Source organism: Pantherophis guttatus, chromosome 2 (assembly GCF_059756535.1).
Source record: "Pantherophis guttatus breed Tessera chromosome 2, ASM5975653v1, whole genome shotgun sequence".
In the NCBI taxonomy this organism is placed as follows: Eukaryota; Metazoa; Chordata; class Lepidosauria; order Squamata; family Colubridae; genus Pantherophis; species Pantherophis guttatus.
This window is the reverse complement of record NC_142064.1, coordinates 247,414,892-247,430,136: the sequence shown is the minus strand read 5'-3', so window position 1 is coordinate 247,430,136 and position 15,245 is coordinate 247,414,892. Positions and strand designations below refer to the sequence as shown.

Genomic DNA, 15,245 nt, shown 5'->3' with positions numbered 1-15,245 from the left:
TAGTTACATATACGTAGTAGATGATAGATATGTAACCAGTAGTTACAGAAAACTAAGTTTTATGGATTATTATGAGCCATCTATGAGACAGACAACCATATCAATCTTGCAAGTAAGTAAAATTCGTAATAGTGGTTTTCATGAAACGAATTTTCATGAAAGTTTTCAAGACAACGAATAAATATAAATAAAAAACACACATTCAACATATTAACATGGAAAGAAACATTATGTAATATGCAGAAAAGAAGTAACAAGCCCCCAAAATTAAAGACATGATATTGTAATGACTTCCCCGGATGCTCAGAGGAGAATGAACCAGTTCCTGGCATATCTGGAGGGGAGTTGGACAATGGCTCCAAGCAGCCAGAGGGATTTGGCTGAAGCACAGCTGCAGCAGGACAGCTGAGGCTTCAGGTGGGGAAAGAAAACAGCTGCAGACGGTCAGCTATGAGGAAGAGGAACTTCCTTCTGCACCTAATTCAAGAACATGTAGGGCAGAGAAAAGGCAGGAGCAGCAAAGGTCAGCCAGATTATACTCGTAAGGAGGCAGCTTTGTCCCTCTTGATGGGCTGCACTAGAAGCTGGCTATTTAGTACAGCAAATAGATGGAGATGATGTTGGGAACAACGTGTTTGGTTCCTTGCTGTGTGTTCTTGCCTTGAACTTCGGATTTTGCCTCTTCAGCTGTTTCCTTTGCCTTGCCTTCCCTTTGCCTGTGGATTTGTCTTTGTCTTGGAACTTGCCTTTGCCTTGGGAACTTCCTTTTGCCTAGTGGACTGGACTTGCCTTCGCCTTGAGTATTAGGGTTGGCTTCATTTGAGTAGCCTGTGGGAACTCATTGGGGCTGAGCTGGTGCCGGCACAGGAAATTGCTGGAGAGTACCAATTCAGGCTCGGAAGCCTTAATAAAGACTCCTTACACCCTGTGTTTGTGTGTGTGTACGTGCATGAGCAGACACAATGGATATAAGAAAACATTCAAAAACATTCAGAAACTAAATAAGAAGCTTGGAGAACAAACCACCACCAGCATCTACCACCAGAGCTACATATATTTTCAACATTTCTAATGATGTAAGAAAAATAGAAAACAGACTGATAATAAATGTATACTCCCTATACTTCTTCATGATGTGAAGTATTTGTTTTCACCTTATAAATATCTTAATTCAATGACAATCTTTGCTTTTAAATGTATTACCTAATTCTTTTTTTAAACATCCTATGAACATCCAAGTTTTTTTCCTTTCTGTCCCTTTCTCTCAAAATATTTACTCTTTCTTCATATATTAGTTTACAATGCTATCCTTCATTAATACATATGACCAAATCATGGTCATATACTGGTCACCTATTTTTGTATTCAATCCATCTTCATTCACCTCTTTCGTATTCTCCTTGCTTCTTTTACTCTTACCTAAGTCTTATTATTCTGTTTTCCCAATTACATTAACACAGCTAGTTTCTGCTACAAATTCAAGGTATTTATTGCAGCCATAAATTTTTTAACTTAAGTAACAGAAAGCATACTGTAGACTTAAATCTTTATATATAGAAAATGGAGACATAGAAGCTTGCTTTTCCAAAAATTCAAAAAAACCAGGGCAGAAATTCAGGGAGGATCCAAAGATAATTAGTTTGAAACTAAAATTAGCCAAGTAATCTAGATTATCCATCACAGCATATAGACATCGGCAGGTGACAGAATATTATTTGCTACAAAAAGCCAGCAAGTCATTTTTTTAATAGACCTGTCTACCTGCTTGACTAATTTGATAAGACATGTTTCTATTTTTTTTTAAGTGGATGGTTGGATTTTCTTTGCTCTTTCTTTTATAATGTACAACATATTGCTAGGCTTAATACTATGTCAAACTTGGGTTCTGGATCAGCTGAATCATCTGTGTCTCCAAATACCTTTTCCACTGAGGCAGGTTGGCTCTTAGCTAAGCTCTTCAGCTTCTGAATCTGAATGATTCTGACTGATTCCCAACAACTGTTCTTTTGACTTTTTTTTTTTGATACACACTATACAAATAACTTTCTGCCACTCTCATATTTTTGCAGCATTCTCTTTTTTCTCATTCTGTCAGGCTCCAGAAAAACCAAGAAAGACATGTTGTGATTCTTCCGAGCAGGTTTCTTTACTATTCCTCACCTATAGACAGAATCTTGCCAAACTAAAGCATGCTATCAACTGCATAAAACATATATGCTGGGAACTATTAAGGAGGCCCCATCTTCAACCTTTTTTTCACTCACAGGACCTATCTGAAATGAAATGTCTCTTGCTCCTCTGGAATGTATTCCCTTCCTCCTGGGAATCTGGATGACATTCTATCACACATTTCTTTTTCACTTCAACTTTCTAACAGACATCTTTTTTCATACTTCATAAATCTTTTCACACTGTTTAAAGTAGCTTTCAAACCTTATTTCTTCACAAATATTTCCATTTCTTATGGCATTCAATAAAAATTTAATAATATATGATTGTACTTTCTCTGAATTGTTACATTTTAACAGTGATTTCTTCCACATTTTGTTCTCTTTTTCCATGTTCATGCCATTTACCTCACAAGCACAACCAAAACCCAATGTTATGCTCAGGTTATTCTATGCAAGCCAGGATCTCTAAACCTGAGAATGCCCTACAAGCCAACATATTGTTGTCTGTATCTTACCAAGTAGGAGGAATATGAAGCACACTGTCTTAGATGGCAATATACATACGGCAAACATTTAATAAAACAGTAATAATAATAGGAGGCAACAGTTGAAGACATTTGGCCACTTATGACACTACTCAAGTTAAAATGTCTGGAAATATTTTTTTAAGGAAACACCTTAATATTTGTGAAGTTTGTGAGATGTATATGGGAAAATGTTTCAGCAAAACATATTAATTAAAACACAGATGGACCGACATGTAAATTAGGTTTTCTTTCAACTATTGGGACCCAAGAAATATTGAAGGAAGGATTATCACTTTGAAATTCATCTGAAGGTGAAATGCCAGCTACTGAAACGATTTTATTATTATTAAATATAAACACTCTTACAATTTAAACTATTCTGGCAGACCTAGTTACACAAGGTCTTGAGTTGCAATTAAAGAAGAGGAGTTGGTGTAGTAACTCCAAAGCCCTCAACTCTAACCAAAAAGATTATAGAAGCTATTGGGACACACAAGAGGACCTTTGAAGATTATTTCATATTGGCGGACATTTGTGGTCTGCAAAGAACAGAAGTACTCAAGCCAAATTGGCAGGAAAAGAATAGCGAGTATAGACTATAAGAGAAAAGAAGAAAAGAAGAAATCTCTAGATTACTGGGAGGGAATTGATACGGATGTTTGTGTGTAGTGGGATAATTAAGAGGACTAGAATATATTTTTGTATGCATAGTTTCTAAGTCTTATGTATGCTTCCTTCATGGATAAAACAATTGCCCATCTGGACTCAAACTAATATTGAGAAATACCATATAAAAGTAGTATCAATCCAAGAGTTCTTAAAAAATAAAATGTGGAAATACTTATTTTTTAATTAAAATATGTAACTTGTCCCAAGTGGCAAATGCAACACTAAGTCCTAAGAAGAAATCCAGGAAAAGATCAAGACTAATTAATTTAATAAGTCTGTTCTGGTAAGCTCATGGAAAATGCTTATTAAAGTTATCAAGTATCTATGACAGGTCTTGTTAAAAATACAAACAACTTACATAAAATTAAATGTGTCTCTCTGGCCTTTTAAAGTTTTACAGCATATCACTACTGTATGTCTGTAGATAATGACTTGGTAGGCAGTGTTTACCTACATTTTCAAAGATGTTCAAGTCTTTCATTAAAGCCTTTTCCATACATTTGGACATCATAGAAATAAAGAACAGTTCCTTTTATGGGACAGTAATTTTTTCTGGCAACATCTGATTCTCATTAAAAATCTCTGCATAATATCTATTCTTTCTACATTGCCAGATGAAATGATGTTAGATCATCATCTTTAAACTTATCCTTTCATGGAATTTAGTTTCAATTTCATTACACATCCTGTAACTGAGATAATTCATAGGAATATCTGCTGCTGGTGTATCTTTTATCAAAATGTTTCTAAAGCAATGTTTATTGTACAGTTTTAAAAGGTTAACAATATTCATGGCAATATTTGTTGTTAGTGTTTCTTTTACCAAAATATTTTTCCAATAATATATCTGTTCTGTAGTTTTTAAAAGGTTAACAACATTTATTCTGAAAATCTGAAGTTAGTTGACATGTTATTTTTTACTGATGTTTATCTGGTGCATATACATTTATATTTGTGTATACACTTATATTTGGTGCATGTGCATGTGTTCAGCTAGATAATAGATCATACAGACAATGATTGAATGAAATGACTAAAATAAAACTCATTTATGTAACTGTGGAGAGCTATATGCTACAACTCAAACCCCTGTGTGATTACTCTTAGCAACCCACAGATAGATTTTCTCTAGGACATTTGTCCTGTTCGTTTCCTTCCATCTACCTCAGGATTAGATTTGAGCAGAGAGATAAGTTTGTCCATGTTATGTCCAAAATATGATAATTTGAGCTTCATCTTTTCTGCCAGAAGTGCCTGAAGGCTGGTTGCAGTACCTGTTGTCATTAGTTTGGGCTTTATATTTAATCTTAGCCTCATTTTTCATTACTAGAATTTTCTAGCATCTTCTAAGCAGGGAAAGCCTTTTAAGGTATCTTGGATGCTGATATCTCCGTTGTACAGATTTCAGTGTAGTACTTCAATGTTATTTTGATCTTCTTTGAAGCAGTTATTATCTGTTCTCTGGTGTCCTTTAGCATACCAAGTCGAGGTTAGAAACTTCTTTCTGAATTCAGAGACTTTTTAGAAGACTCTCCTTGGTTTTTTTCATACCTGCTGAAAAAATCTTCAATGTCTTTACAAATGTTGCTGTAATATGCTTACTGTCTCTTCTAAAAACTTTCAGAAATCCTTTGTTAAGTTGCTATGTGAGATCTTTGTCTTTCTTCTCTTTGGCTTCTCGTCTCTTTTTGGTGATTTTCACTCTTCTGACACGTTTGCCTTTACCTCTGTTTCTTGATCTTTGGCAGTGTCTTTTCACATCCATCCTTAACAACTTCTTTAAGTTCATCCCACAGTACCGTACTTCTGGTCCCCTATCAATGAGGTGAAGATTTCAAAATAATTCCAAAGGTACTCAAGTTCATATTCTACAGACTGGTTGTCTTTCTTCTTTCACCTTATCTTAACTTGGAACATGAATATGAACAGTTTGTGATCTGTTCCGTAGTCAGCCCTGGCCACATTGTCACTGTTATATTAGAGTTCTTCCACCTCCTTGTGTCAATAATATAATCGACCTGATTTCGGTGTACTCTATCTGGTGATCTCCATGTATACAGGTGTCATTTTGATGTTTTCAGGAGTGTGTTAGTAATTAAGAAACCCTTCTAGGAACACTGCCATGATGAGGCACTATAGCAGGCCTTGAGGAAAGCAAACTCTGTACATGCATAATATATCATGGTTTTGTTATTATTCCCAAACTCTAGCAACTAAGCAAGCTCTGCCTTTCTGTTTCTGCAGTAACTGCTATCATAACAAATAAATACATTATCTCATTTAACCAAGACCTGCATTCTTTATTTATGATGGCATTAATGATGGTAAAATATCTTAAGCTCAGACTTATGAGAATTATGAATGCTTTTGCAGATTTTCTTGTTGGTTGATCAAAATCTGCCACAGAACAGAATGCAAAATAATAATAATAATATATGTTTATTTGAAAAGAAATGTTAAAAAAGAACAAATGCTATATAAAAGCATTTGCATAATAATAAAGCAAAGTGTACAGCACAAGCCTGGAAGATTTTTATAGTTTTATCAAATGAAAGGAGGGAGGTGGAACACACACATCAGTGTAGTTTATTTTATTTATTTATTTATTTATTTATTAGTCATATTTCTATGCTGCCCACTCTCCGAGGACTCTGGGCGGCTTACACCAAAAACAGTATACTCAATAGCATATTTCCCCCAACAATCTGGATCCTCATTTTACCCACCTCGGAAGGATGGAAGGCTGAGTCAACCTTGAGCCGGTGAGATTTGATCCACTGATCTGCTGAACTAGCAGTCAACTGAAGTAGTTGTAGTACTGCACTCTAACCACTGCACCACCTCGGCTAGTTACACAACTCATATACAAAACTGTATTTATCACAATGAAGGTACTAGCTAAGATAGAGAAATTAATTTCATCAGTACTGCCAAATACTGTCCTCTTCAGCAGATTTATATCCCAGAAAGAAACTATATGTAACCTCAACTTAAGCTGAGCAACTTAATGTGTTCAATTACTTTCCAAAACAGTCAGCAGCTGTACAAATGCATATTAAAGAATAATTAATATGTAATATGTCTAAGCAGTTGAAGAGGGTCAGCATGATATAGGAATTAAGGTGCATGAGGAAGTGCTAGTCCACCCTAAACCATGGAAAAACTCTGGGTGATTGTGGGCCAGTCACACTCTCTCAGGATTTATCCACCCTACAAGGGGGCTGTTGTTGGGTAAATAGGCGATCTAGAGTGTGGGATTGAAAAAGCAGAATATAAATCTAACAAATTAATAAGTATTAAGGAAAATTGTGGCTCTCTCTTCTTAAATACAGAGACACACATTGAAATGATGACACCGCTCCTGGATTATACCATTCAGATTAAAGGGGTAAAATTTGCACATCTGAATTCTTCCCATGAAAAAGCTCCCCCCCTCCCCCCCAGGTGTTACCTAAAATCAATGTTATTAGGTTAGGCTTTTGAGGCTTCTTGCTTCATTTTACCTCTTTCTTCATTTTATGTTTTAGGAATTCTCCAATTCTCCATCTTTATATTTTTTTTTATTTATCGTATTATACTGGCCTTACTTTTTTTTGCTGATTGCTAATATTCTTTTATGCTATGGATGAAAGATGTCAGCCCATGATAACCAGGCAGGAAAGGCGACTAGATGAACTAATTCCACCTAATTGTAAGGCTAGATTAATAGAATCTTGCAAGTCTGAAGGCACAAACTCACAGAAATATAGCTACCTTCAATAAGGCTGTCCCACTAAAATGGATTATAATATATAAATACAGAAATTTATTTATTTATAAATAAATACAGAAATAAATACAGAAATCAACCATCTTGTGGGGTATTAGTCAAGCTAGATTTGAGCAGCAGGACACAATGGAATCTGAAACGTTTATATATTTGTGGAGATTCAGAGACTGTGGACATAGCTTATATATTATTTGAATGCCAACTGTATAAGAAAGGGAGATTGATATCTTGGGTCACACATCAGAGAAATGGCTATTGGGATTCATACTTTAAAACATCACATTTTATGTGTGTTCAGAAACCAAATATTACATATAGCGCAGCCTTTCATCTAAACAGAACATATAAATGAGAACTGAATATGTGGATCTGATTGGGCTAAATTGTAGGGTGATAGAAAAATATTACAAAATATATTTTGTTATACATAATATATATTGTATCAATAAAAGATAATATTTGTAGTTTAGGACTGCAATGAGGAGTCTTTGGTGCTCTCTGAGATTAGTTGTTTTCTTGCAGACACTTCATTATCAAATTAGATAACATCATCAGTGCTACAAGGGGTGGGGTTTTATTTTTATATGCTAGTGCCGTGATGGCGAACCTATGGCACGCGTGCCATAGGTGGCACGCAGAGCCCTCTCTGTGGGCACGTGAGCAGTCACCCCAGCTCAGCTGCACCGCGCACGCGCCTCCCAGCTGATTTTCTCTGCCACGCATGTGTGTGGGGGGGGCAGGGTGCATGCGTGAGACACATACACGTCTGGGGGGCTGGGGGGGTTGCATGTGCATGCGCAGGGGTCATGCATGTGTACACAGGGTCACACGGGGGTCACACGCGCATGCATGGGGCGGAGGTCACACGGGGTTCACATGCGCATGTGTAGGGGCGGGGTAGCATGGAGGTCATGCATGCATTGCATTATGAGTGCGGATGCATGCTTTCGGCATGCAACAACAGAAAGGTTAGCCATCACTGTGCTAGTGGCTTGCCCTGTCAATGTTGGTGGGAGTGGTCGTGGTGATTCCTTGATTAGGCTATTGTTTTACCATTAGCTTGTATGTTTGCGTTGCTAGTTCTTTGATGGGGTATTGTTTACTTCTTGATTGCTGATCGAGTGTCAATCTCTGTCTTTCTTATTGTTCATTTGTATTTTATATTTGAATAGCTTCTTATGGCTAATCACTAAGGTATTATTATTATTATAGGCTTCATCAAAAATTCTAAAAAACATAATCACAGCTGTCATCTGTCACTTCATTACAATGTAAATGACACATGAAGAGAAAAAAAATCACAAATGTCAATCTGTCTGTACAGGATTTACAATTATAATACTATTAATTCCTATAAAAGAAATTATATAAACTCTTGTACAATGGTGCAGAAATCTCTTGAATTCTATGTGCGTGGGGAAATTAATGTTAAATACTATTTTCTGCTATTAGAATTGTAACTTAATATTAAGATACCTACTTCTGCAAATAGGGTTTAATGCATTATTTTCTAATGTATCATGTTTCTGTGTAACTGACATGGAGATAATTGATTTTTATAGAATATGAAGTGCTTTAATGATTCCTAAAGGTTGAGGATTTAGGGAATGCTTATGGTATTTATTTAGAGGAACACTATAAAATTCTTCAGATACAATAACATACCTTTTAGCCAAGTAGTTCACTAAGAAATCAATGCAGAACTTTATAAAAATGTCTATAATGCTTTTAGGGCATCATTACCAATACCGATAGATGAGATAAACATCTGATTCAAAGTTCAATAAGCAAAGGGCTAGCTAGGAACCTTCAGGAGTCAATCCTCAGATAATAAAGTCACTTTGGCTCTTAAAAAATGTATAGGCCCAATGCAAGGCAGATTTGAATGAAATAGAGTGCAAAGTTGGAAGAGTTCAGAGTTTTCTGCAGTAAGAAAGTCTACATCATAGAGTTAAAAATGTATTTTAAAAACAAAGAACACTTTATAAAAAGACTTGGGCCAGACATTCTCTCTCAGCCCTTACAGGGCTCTTACAGGGTTGTTATTATGAAGAAAAGAGAAGGAGGAAGGAGTACTAGCTGTGAGCATTGCCTTGAGTTACTTATAAAATAATAAAGGCAGGATAACAATCTAATTAATAAAAAAACCATATAGCAATAACACATAGACTTATATACCGCTTCACAGTGTTGTACAGCACTCTCTGGATGGTTTACAGAGTCAGCATATTGCCCCCAACAATCTGGGTCCTCATTTTACCGACCTCGGAAGGATGGAAGGCTGAGTCAACCTTGAGTCAGGATTGAACTGCTGGTAGTCAGCAGAGTTAGCTTGCAATACTGCATTTTAACCACTGCACCACGATATAGTATGTTCCATTCCACATGATCCAATATATAAATTAGTGATTTACAAACATTGCATTTTATGACACACTACAGAAACCTTCAGCGAGAATATTCAAATGTCTTTTTGAAGTGATTTAGTTTGCAAACACAGGTAGTCTTTGGCTAACAACCATTCGTTTAATGACCTTTCAAAGTTATGACGGCATTGAAAAAAGTGACTTATGTCCAGTTTTCACACATTTACGACCACTGCAGTATCCCCACTGTCACGTGATCAAACTTTGCGTGCAACCGACATGTATGTACAATGGTCGCAGAGTTCCAGGCTCCTGGGATTGTCATTTGCAACCTTCTTAGGGAGATTCTGACAAGTCAATGGGGGAAGTCAGAATCTGTTAATGACCACAGGATTCACTTAACAACTGCAGTGATTCACTGAACAACCGTTGCAAAGAAGGTCATAATATTGGGTCTGATTCATTTAACAACCACCTTGCTTAACAACAGAAATTCTAGTCTCCATTGTGGCTTTAAATTGAGGACTGCTTGTTCAGAGTTTCTAATATATAAGCCTTGGAACATGAAACTAGTGGGACTTCTGGTGCACTTCAACCAGAAAATAGAAAAAAAAGTAACTTGTAGTAGACGGAAGTCCTTGGAGATGTTCATGAAGTCAAGCTCACAACTGAATTTACATTCTCTTTTTACAATGGAGAATTAGCAATAGCACTTGGACTTATATGGTGCTTCACAGTGCTTCACAGCCCTTTCTAAACGGTTTACAGAGTCAGCATAATTGCCCCCAACAATCTGGGTCCTCATTTTACCCACCTGGGAAGGATGGAAGGCTGAGTCAACCTTGAGCCTGGTGAGATGTGAACTGCCAAATTGCAGTCAGCCGGTGATCAGCAGAAGTAGCCTGCAATACTGCACTCTAACCACTGTGCCAATTTAAATAATTAAACTATTTTAATGATGGTGTGGGGTAATAGTTAAGGTGCTGGATCCGAGCAAGGTGGCCTTAGGTTCTAATCCTCCTTTAGGCAAGGAAAACAGCTGGATACCTTGGCCAACCACTCTTTTCTCAGTTCTATTCCTCATCAGGCTCAGAACAAAACAGAACAGAATAACAGAATTGTAAATAGTACCTTGTAGACCATCTAGTCCAACCCCCTGGCCCAAGCAAGAGACCCTACACTATTTCTGACAGATGGCAGTCCAGTCTCTTCTTGAAAGCTTCCAATGATGAGGCTCTATGACAAGCTTGCTGAGAAACAAAACTCTTCATTGCTTCATGCAGGCATCACATTTCTGTGTGAATTGCAGCAAGTACGGGACAAAGTACAGGACTCTCCAACCAAGCAGGACAAATGCTAGGGACAACGTGTGAATACTTTCCAGTTATTTCCTCTATAGCAATGATATGCTGAGACAAGGTAAGTCTATGCTATATAGAAATAAATGAGATTTAAGGACACAAAACACTTGAGTGTAGGTGCCCAAGATTAAAAGCGCCCAAATGCAATCTTTAACATTTTATCAATAATGGATTAGACTTTTTCTTTTATAACAACACTTTACAACTCCTTTATTTCAGTATTACAAAATCCTTTCAGTATCTGTTTACTTGGTGGCAGAAATATGTGGTTATTTTTATGTTTTATGTTCAGTATTCTAAGCAGACATAAGGGAAGAAAAAAGAGGGAGAAATATAACCCATTAAACGTTACTGTAGAGTCTCTGAGTTTCTATAGAAGCAGTTGAAAATATTTATTTAAAATGCATCTCACTGCCTTCCTTCGAAAAAGCTCAAGGCTAATAAAATGAATAAAACGTCAAACTCATAATCTAAAAACAAGGTTTATATGAGCAATAAAAAAAATCATAACAGTGAAACATGATTTTACTTGTGTCTTTCACCAACCAAATTGTAGAGGAACAGGTCCATAAGTTACCTTAAGATAAGATGGGTGGTCTTTAAAATAGATAGATAAAAGATAGACAGACAGACAGACAGACAGACAGACAGACAGACAGACAGCTAGATAGATAGGGCTGAAGCATTTTAAGCCCTCCATTTCCTTAACTATGAGGAGGAGGAAGAGGAGAAGGAGGAGGAGGAGGAGGAATAGCACGACCAAACTTGCAAAATTCTGTTATGATAGCCAATCGCAATAAAAATACGTTTAATCATCTGTGGAGTTCATTTTCTGGTCCGGTCTACCTAGTGGGGATGACATAAATAATCTACAGGTCCTCAATTTATGACAATTGAGCCCAAAATTTTTGTTGCCAAGACAGTTGTTAAGTGAGCCTTTTCCCGTTTTATGACCTTTCTTCCCACAGTTGTTAAGTGAACCACTCTAGTTGTCAACTTAGGAACATGATTTTTAGGTGAATCTGTCTTCCCTATTGACTTTGCTTATCAGAAGGTCGCAAAAGGTGATAGGATAGGATAGGATAGGATAGGATAGGATAGGATAGGATAGGATAATTTTATTTCTATACCGCCCCTCTCCCGAAGGACTCAGGGCGGTGTACAGCCAGTACAAACACAATATAAATATCACAATTAAAAATTAAAAATTATTAAAAGTATTACATTCAAGGCCAATTAGCTAAAAAAACCAAAGATTTAAGAATTCCAAATTTAAAACTCAATTATGAAGCTAGCCCTGACTGTCGGAAGAGCAGGGTCTTAAGAGCACAGCGGAAAACTCGGAGGTCAGAGATCTTGCGTATGTCCGGGGGCAGTTCATTCCAAAAGGCAGATGCCCCCACACGGCCCCCCGTGATCACACAGTCCTGGGACACTGTAACCGTCATAAATATGAACCAGTTTCCAAATGTCTAAATTTTGATCATGTGACCATAGGGATGCTGCAATGGTTGCAAATGTGAAAAATGTTCATGTCACTTTTTTCAGTGCTACCCTAATCCCTAACAGTCACTAAATGAATGGTTGTAAGTCAAGGACTACCATGGCGGCGTAGTGGTTAGAATGCAGTATTGCAAAGCTAATTCTGCCGACTGCCAGGAGTTTGATCCTCACTGGCTTAAGGTTGACTCAGCATTCCATCCTTCCAAGGTCAGTAAAATGAGCACCCAGATTGTTGGGGGCAATATGTTGACTCTGTAAGCCACTTAGAGAAGGCTATAAAGCACTATGAAGCGGTATATAAGACTAAGTGCTATTGCTATTGTGTTGGCACTGCATTTTCCAGGCATTTTCAAACCAAAACAAATGAATAAATAAATCAAGGCTGAAGAAGAATAAATTTATCTCACTCTTTTAAAATGTCAAAAGTAATTATTTAAGGTCTGTTCCTAAAATCAGGAACTAGTTACCTGATTACTATTTATAATAATAAATTTATTAATATACAGTATTTTCAGTATGACAAATATGCTTAAATCTTCTAAAAGATTTAAAATGCTTAAAATCATCTAACAGCAACCAAATAAGATGAATTATTCTATATCAGTTTGATTATGTCATTAACCTAAAAGCTGTTACATTTAATCAACAGCAGCCAGTATTAACTTATTTGCTTAGTATCTACAGCGCATCAAACATGATAATAAAGTTCAATATTATCTTACAGTAACTCGGCTGAGAAATCTTGTCCCAGTGGTATGTACATTTGAAGTACCAAAAATTGCTGGATCAGTCCAACTACAGCAAAACAAAAGAAATAAATTAAGAATAACATGAATATTCATGTATTACTTTCATATTTCTCAAAATGTACCTACTATGAAAATAAAAAAAAAATAGAATTTAATTATTTTTGAAATATGTTCTTAAAAACAAATTGTGCTCCGAGTAGAACTAGAACAAAACATGGAATCTAATTATTTTATTTAGTTTTCCACTGTGTTGACAAAGTGCATATTCAAAATATATTCTACATGGACACAAAATTAATTAATGTCTTAACATTGTGACACAAATTCTTGCAAAAACGCAAAATAATTGAACCTACAGATGACCAACATAAACTTCAGTTGAACCACTTAAAGCAGTTAATACCCCAGCAGAATCAAGTTTAGAAAAACTGTGGACAAGTAAGGGTTTAATTTAATCTGAATGTTTGAAATGAAATGGGTAATTTAAATTGGAAATTTAACAGCAAAGATTCTTGTAAAATCAAAACCCACTCACAAGCGAAAATGGCTTTCAGGAATAAAGCCTGAACAAAATCTGAATGTATTGCCCTTGAAGCTGCTTTAACACTCGTATGAAATCTAAATAGAAGCTGCCAATTCTGAAAGAAAATCCTCTTAATTTTCTAAGACCATCTCATTGTGAACCTTAATGGAACTGACGCTCTAGATACTTACCTGTCTGCCTGCCTGCCTGCTTTGGTTAGTCAATAGGCTGATAAGTCTCCCAAGACTTACCACTCTAAGCTGTATGTTGGACCTTAAACTGATTGTACTGGGCCCTTGCTATATTCTTTTGAAAAATAACTGAATTTTGCGAATCACAGGAATTGGGGAACTATAGCATAGAATCTCAACTTATTCAGTTTGAATTAACAATATTTAGTACGAAAACAGCAATGAAAAAAATATGCTCTAATCACCAGGTTTAACAACTGTACAGGTAGTCCTTTTTTTTTTAAATTTGATTTATATGCCGCCCTTCTCCGGAGACTCAGGGCGGCTTACAATGCGTTAAGCAATAGCCTTCATTCTTTTGTATATTTTATACAAAGTCAGCTTATTGCCCCCACAAACTGGGTCCTCATTTCACCTACCTTAGAAAGGATGGAAGGCTGAGTCAACCTTGAGCCTTGGAGAGATTCGAACCAGCAGAAATTGCAGGCAGCTGTGTTAATAACAGGGTGCATTAAACCACTGTACTATCAAGGCTCTTGTCCTCTTGTCTTGTCTTGTGGTCATAGTCCTTGACTTATGACCACAATTGAGCCCAACATTTTGGTTGCTAAGTGAGACATCTGTTGAGTGAGTTTTGCTCCATTTTACGACTTTTCTTGCCACAGTCGTTAAGTGACTCACTACAGTTGTTAAGTTACTAACACGGTTGTTAAGTGAATCTGGCTTCCCTATTGACTTTGCTTGTCAGAAGGTCGCAAAAGGGAAATCACGTGACTTTAGGACACTGCAACCGTCATAAATATGATTCTAAATTTTGATCACATGACTATGGAAATATTGTAATGGTTGTAAGTATGAAAAATGATAGTAATTTTTTTCCCAGTTCCGTTGTTCTTTGAATGGACACTAAATGAACTGTTGTAAATCGAGGACTACCTATATTGGATATATGGTGGAATTATAGCCTGGAGTTGTTGTTTTTTTCTTATAGCACTTAACTTATAGCACCTATAAGCAATTTTAAGACATAGTTCAAGCAGAAAGGAGGCATTGCTGCTGGAATTACTAAAAATTTTACATGCAGATTCCAGAACATCCCAGGTTTAATTTCTTGTATCTCCAGATACAGGAAGGGAACTCTGGGGAATCCCTGTCAGTAAATCAATCCTGAGCTAGGTGGACATGGTTTATCACATTTTAGAAAACTTTCCTTTATTCCCTGTGTTGCTGTAAAAATGTTGTAAACTCTTTAATCTACATCACAAATCATATTTGAAGAACAATGAATAGAGTGACAAGGCTCATATAAATATTACGAAATTTCAATTTCACCTGTTTTTACTCCTTATACAATTTTTAAACCTGCAAATGTTCTTCTAACGTCTTGATTTTAAACATGCAGAATAAAAATGGAAA

General features: G+C 36.3%; 1 protein-coding gene across 3 annotated transcripts in view; it reads right to left on the bottom strand.

Annotated features, from left to right (window-relative positions):
- Positions 1 to 15,245, bottom strand: part of CFAP20DC (CFAP20 domain containing) — a 156,700-nt gene that overhangs the window by 118,459 nt on the left and 22,996 nt on the right. For all 3 annotated transcript variants that reach the window (XM_034408787.3, XM_087887997.1, XM_034408789.2), the window contains exon 5: positions 13,089 to 13,161. In XM_034408787.3, coding sequence (XP_034264678.1) covers positions 13,089 to 13,161 — 73 coding nt within the window. The remainder of the gene's footprint in view (positions 1 to 13,088; positions 13,162 to 15,245) is intronic.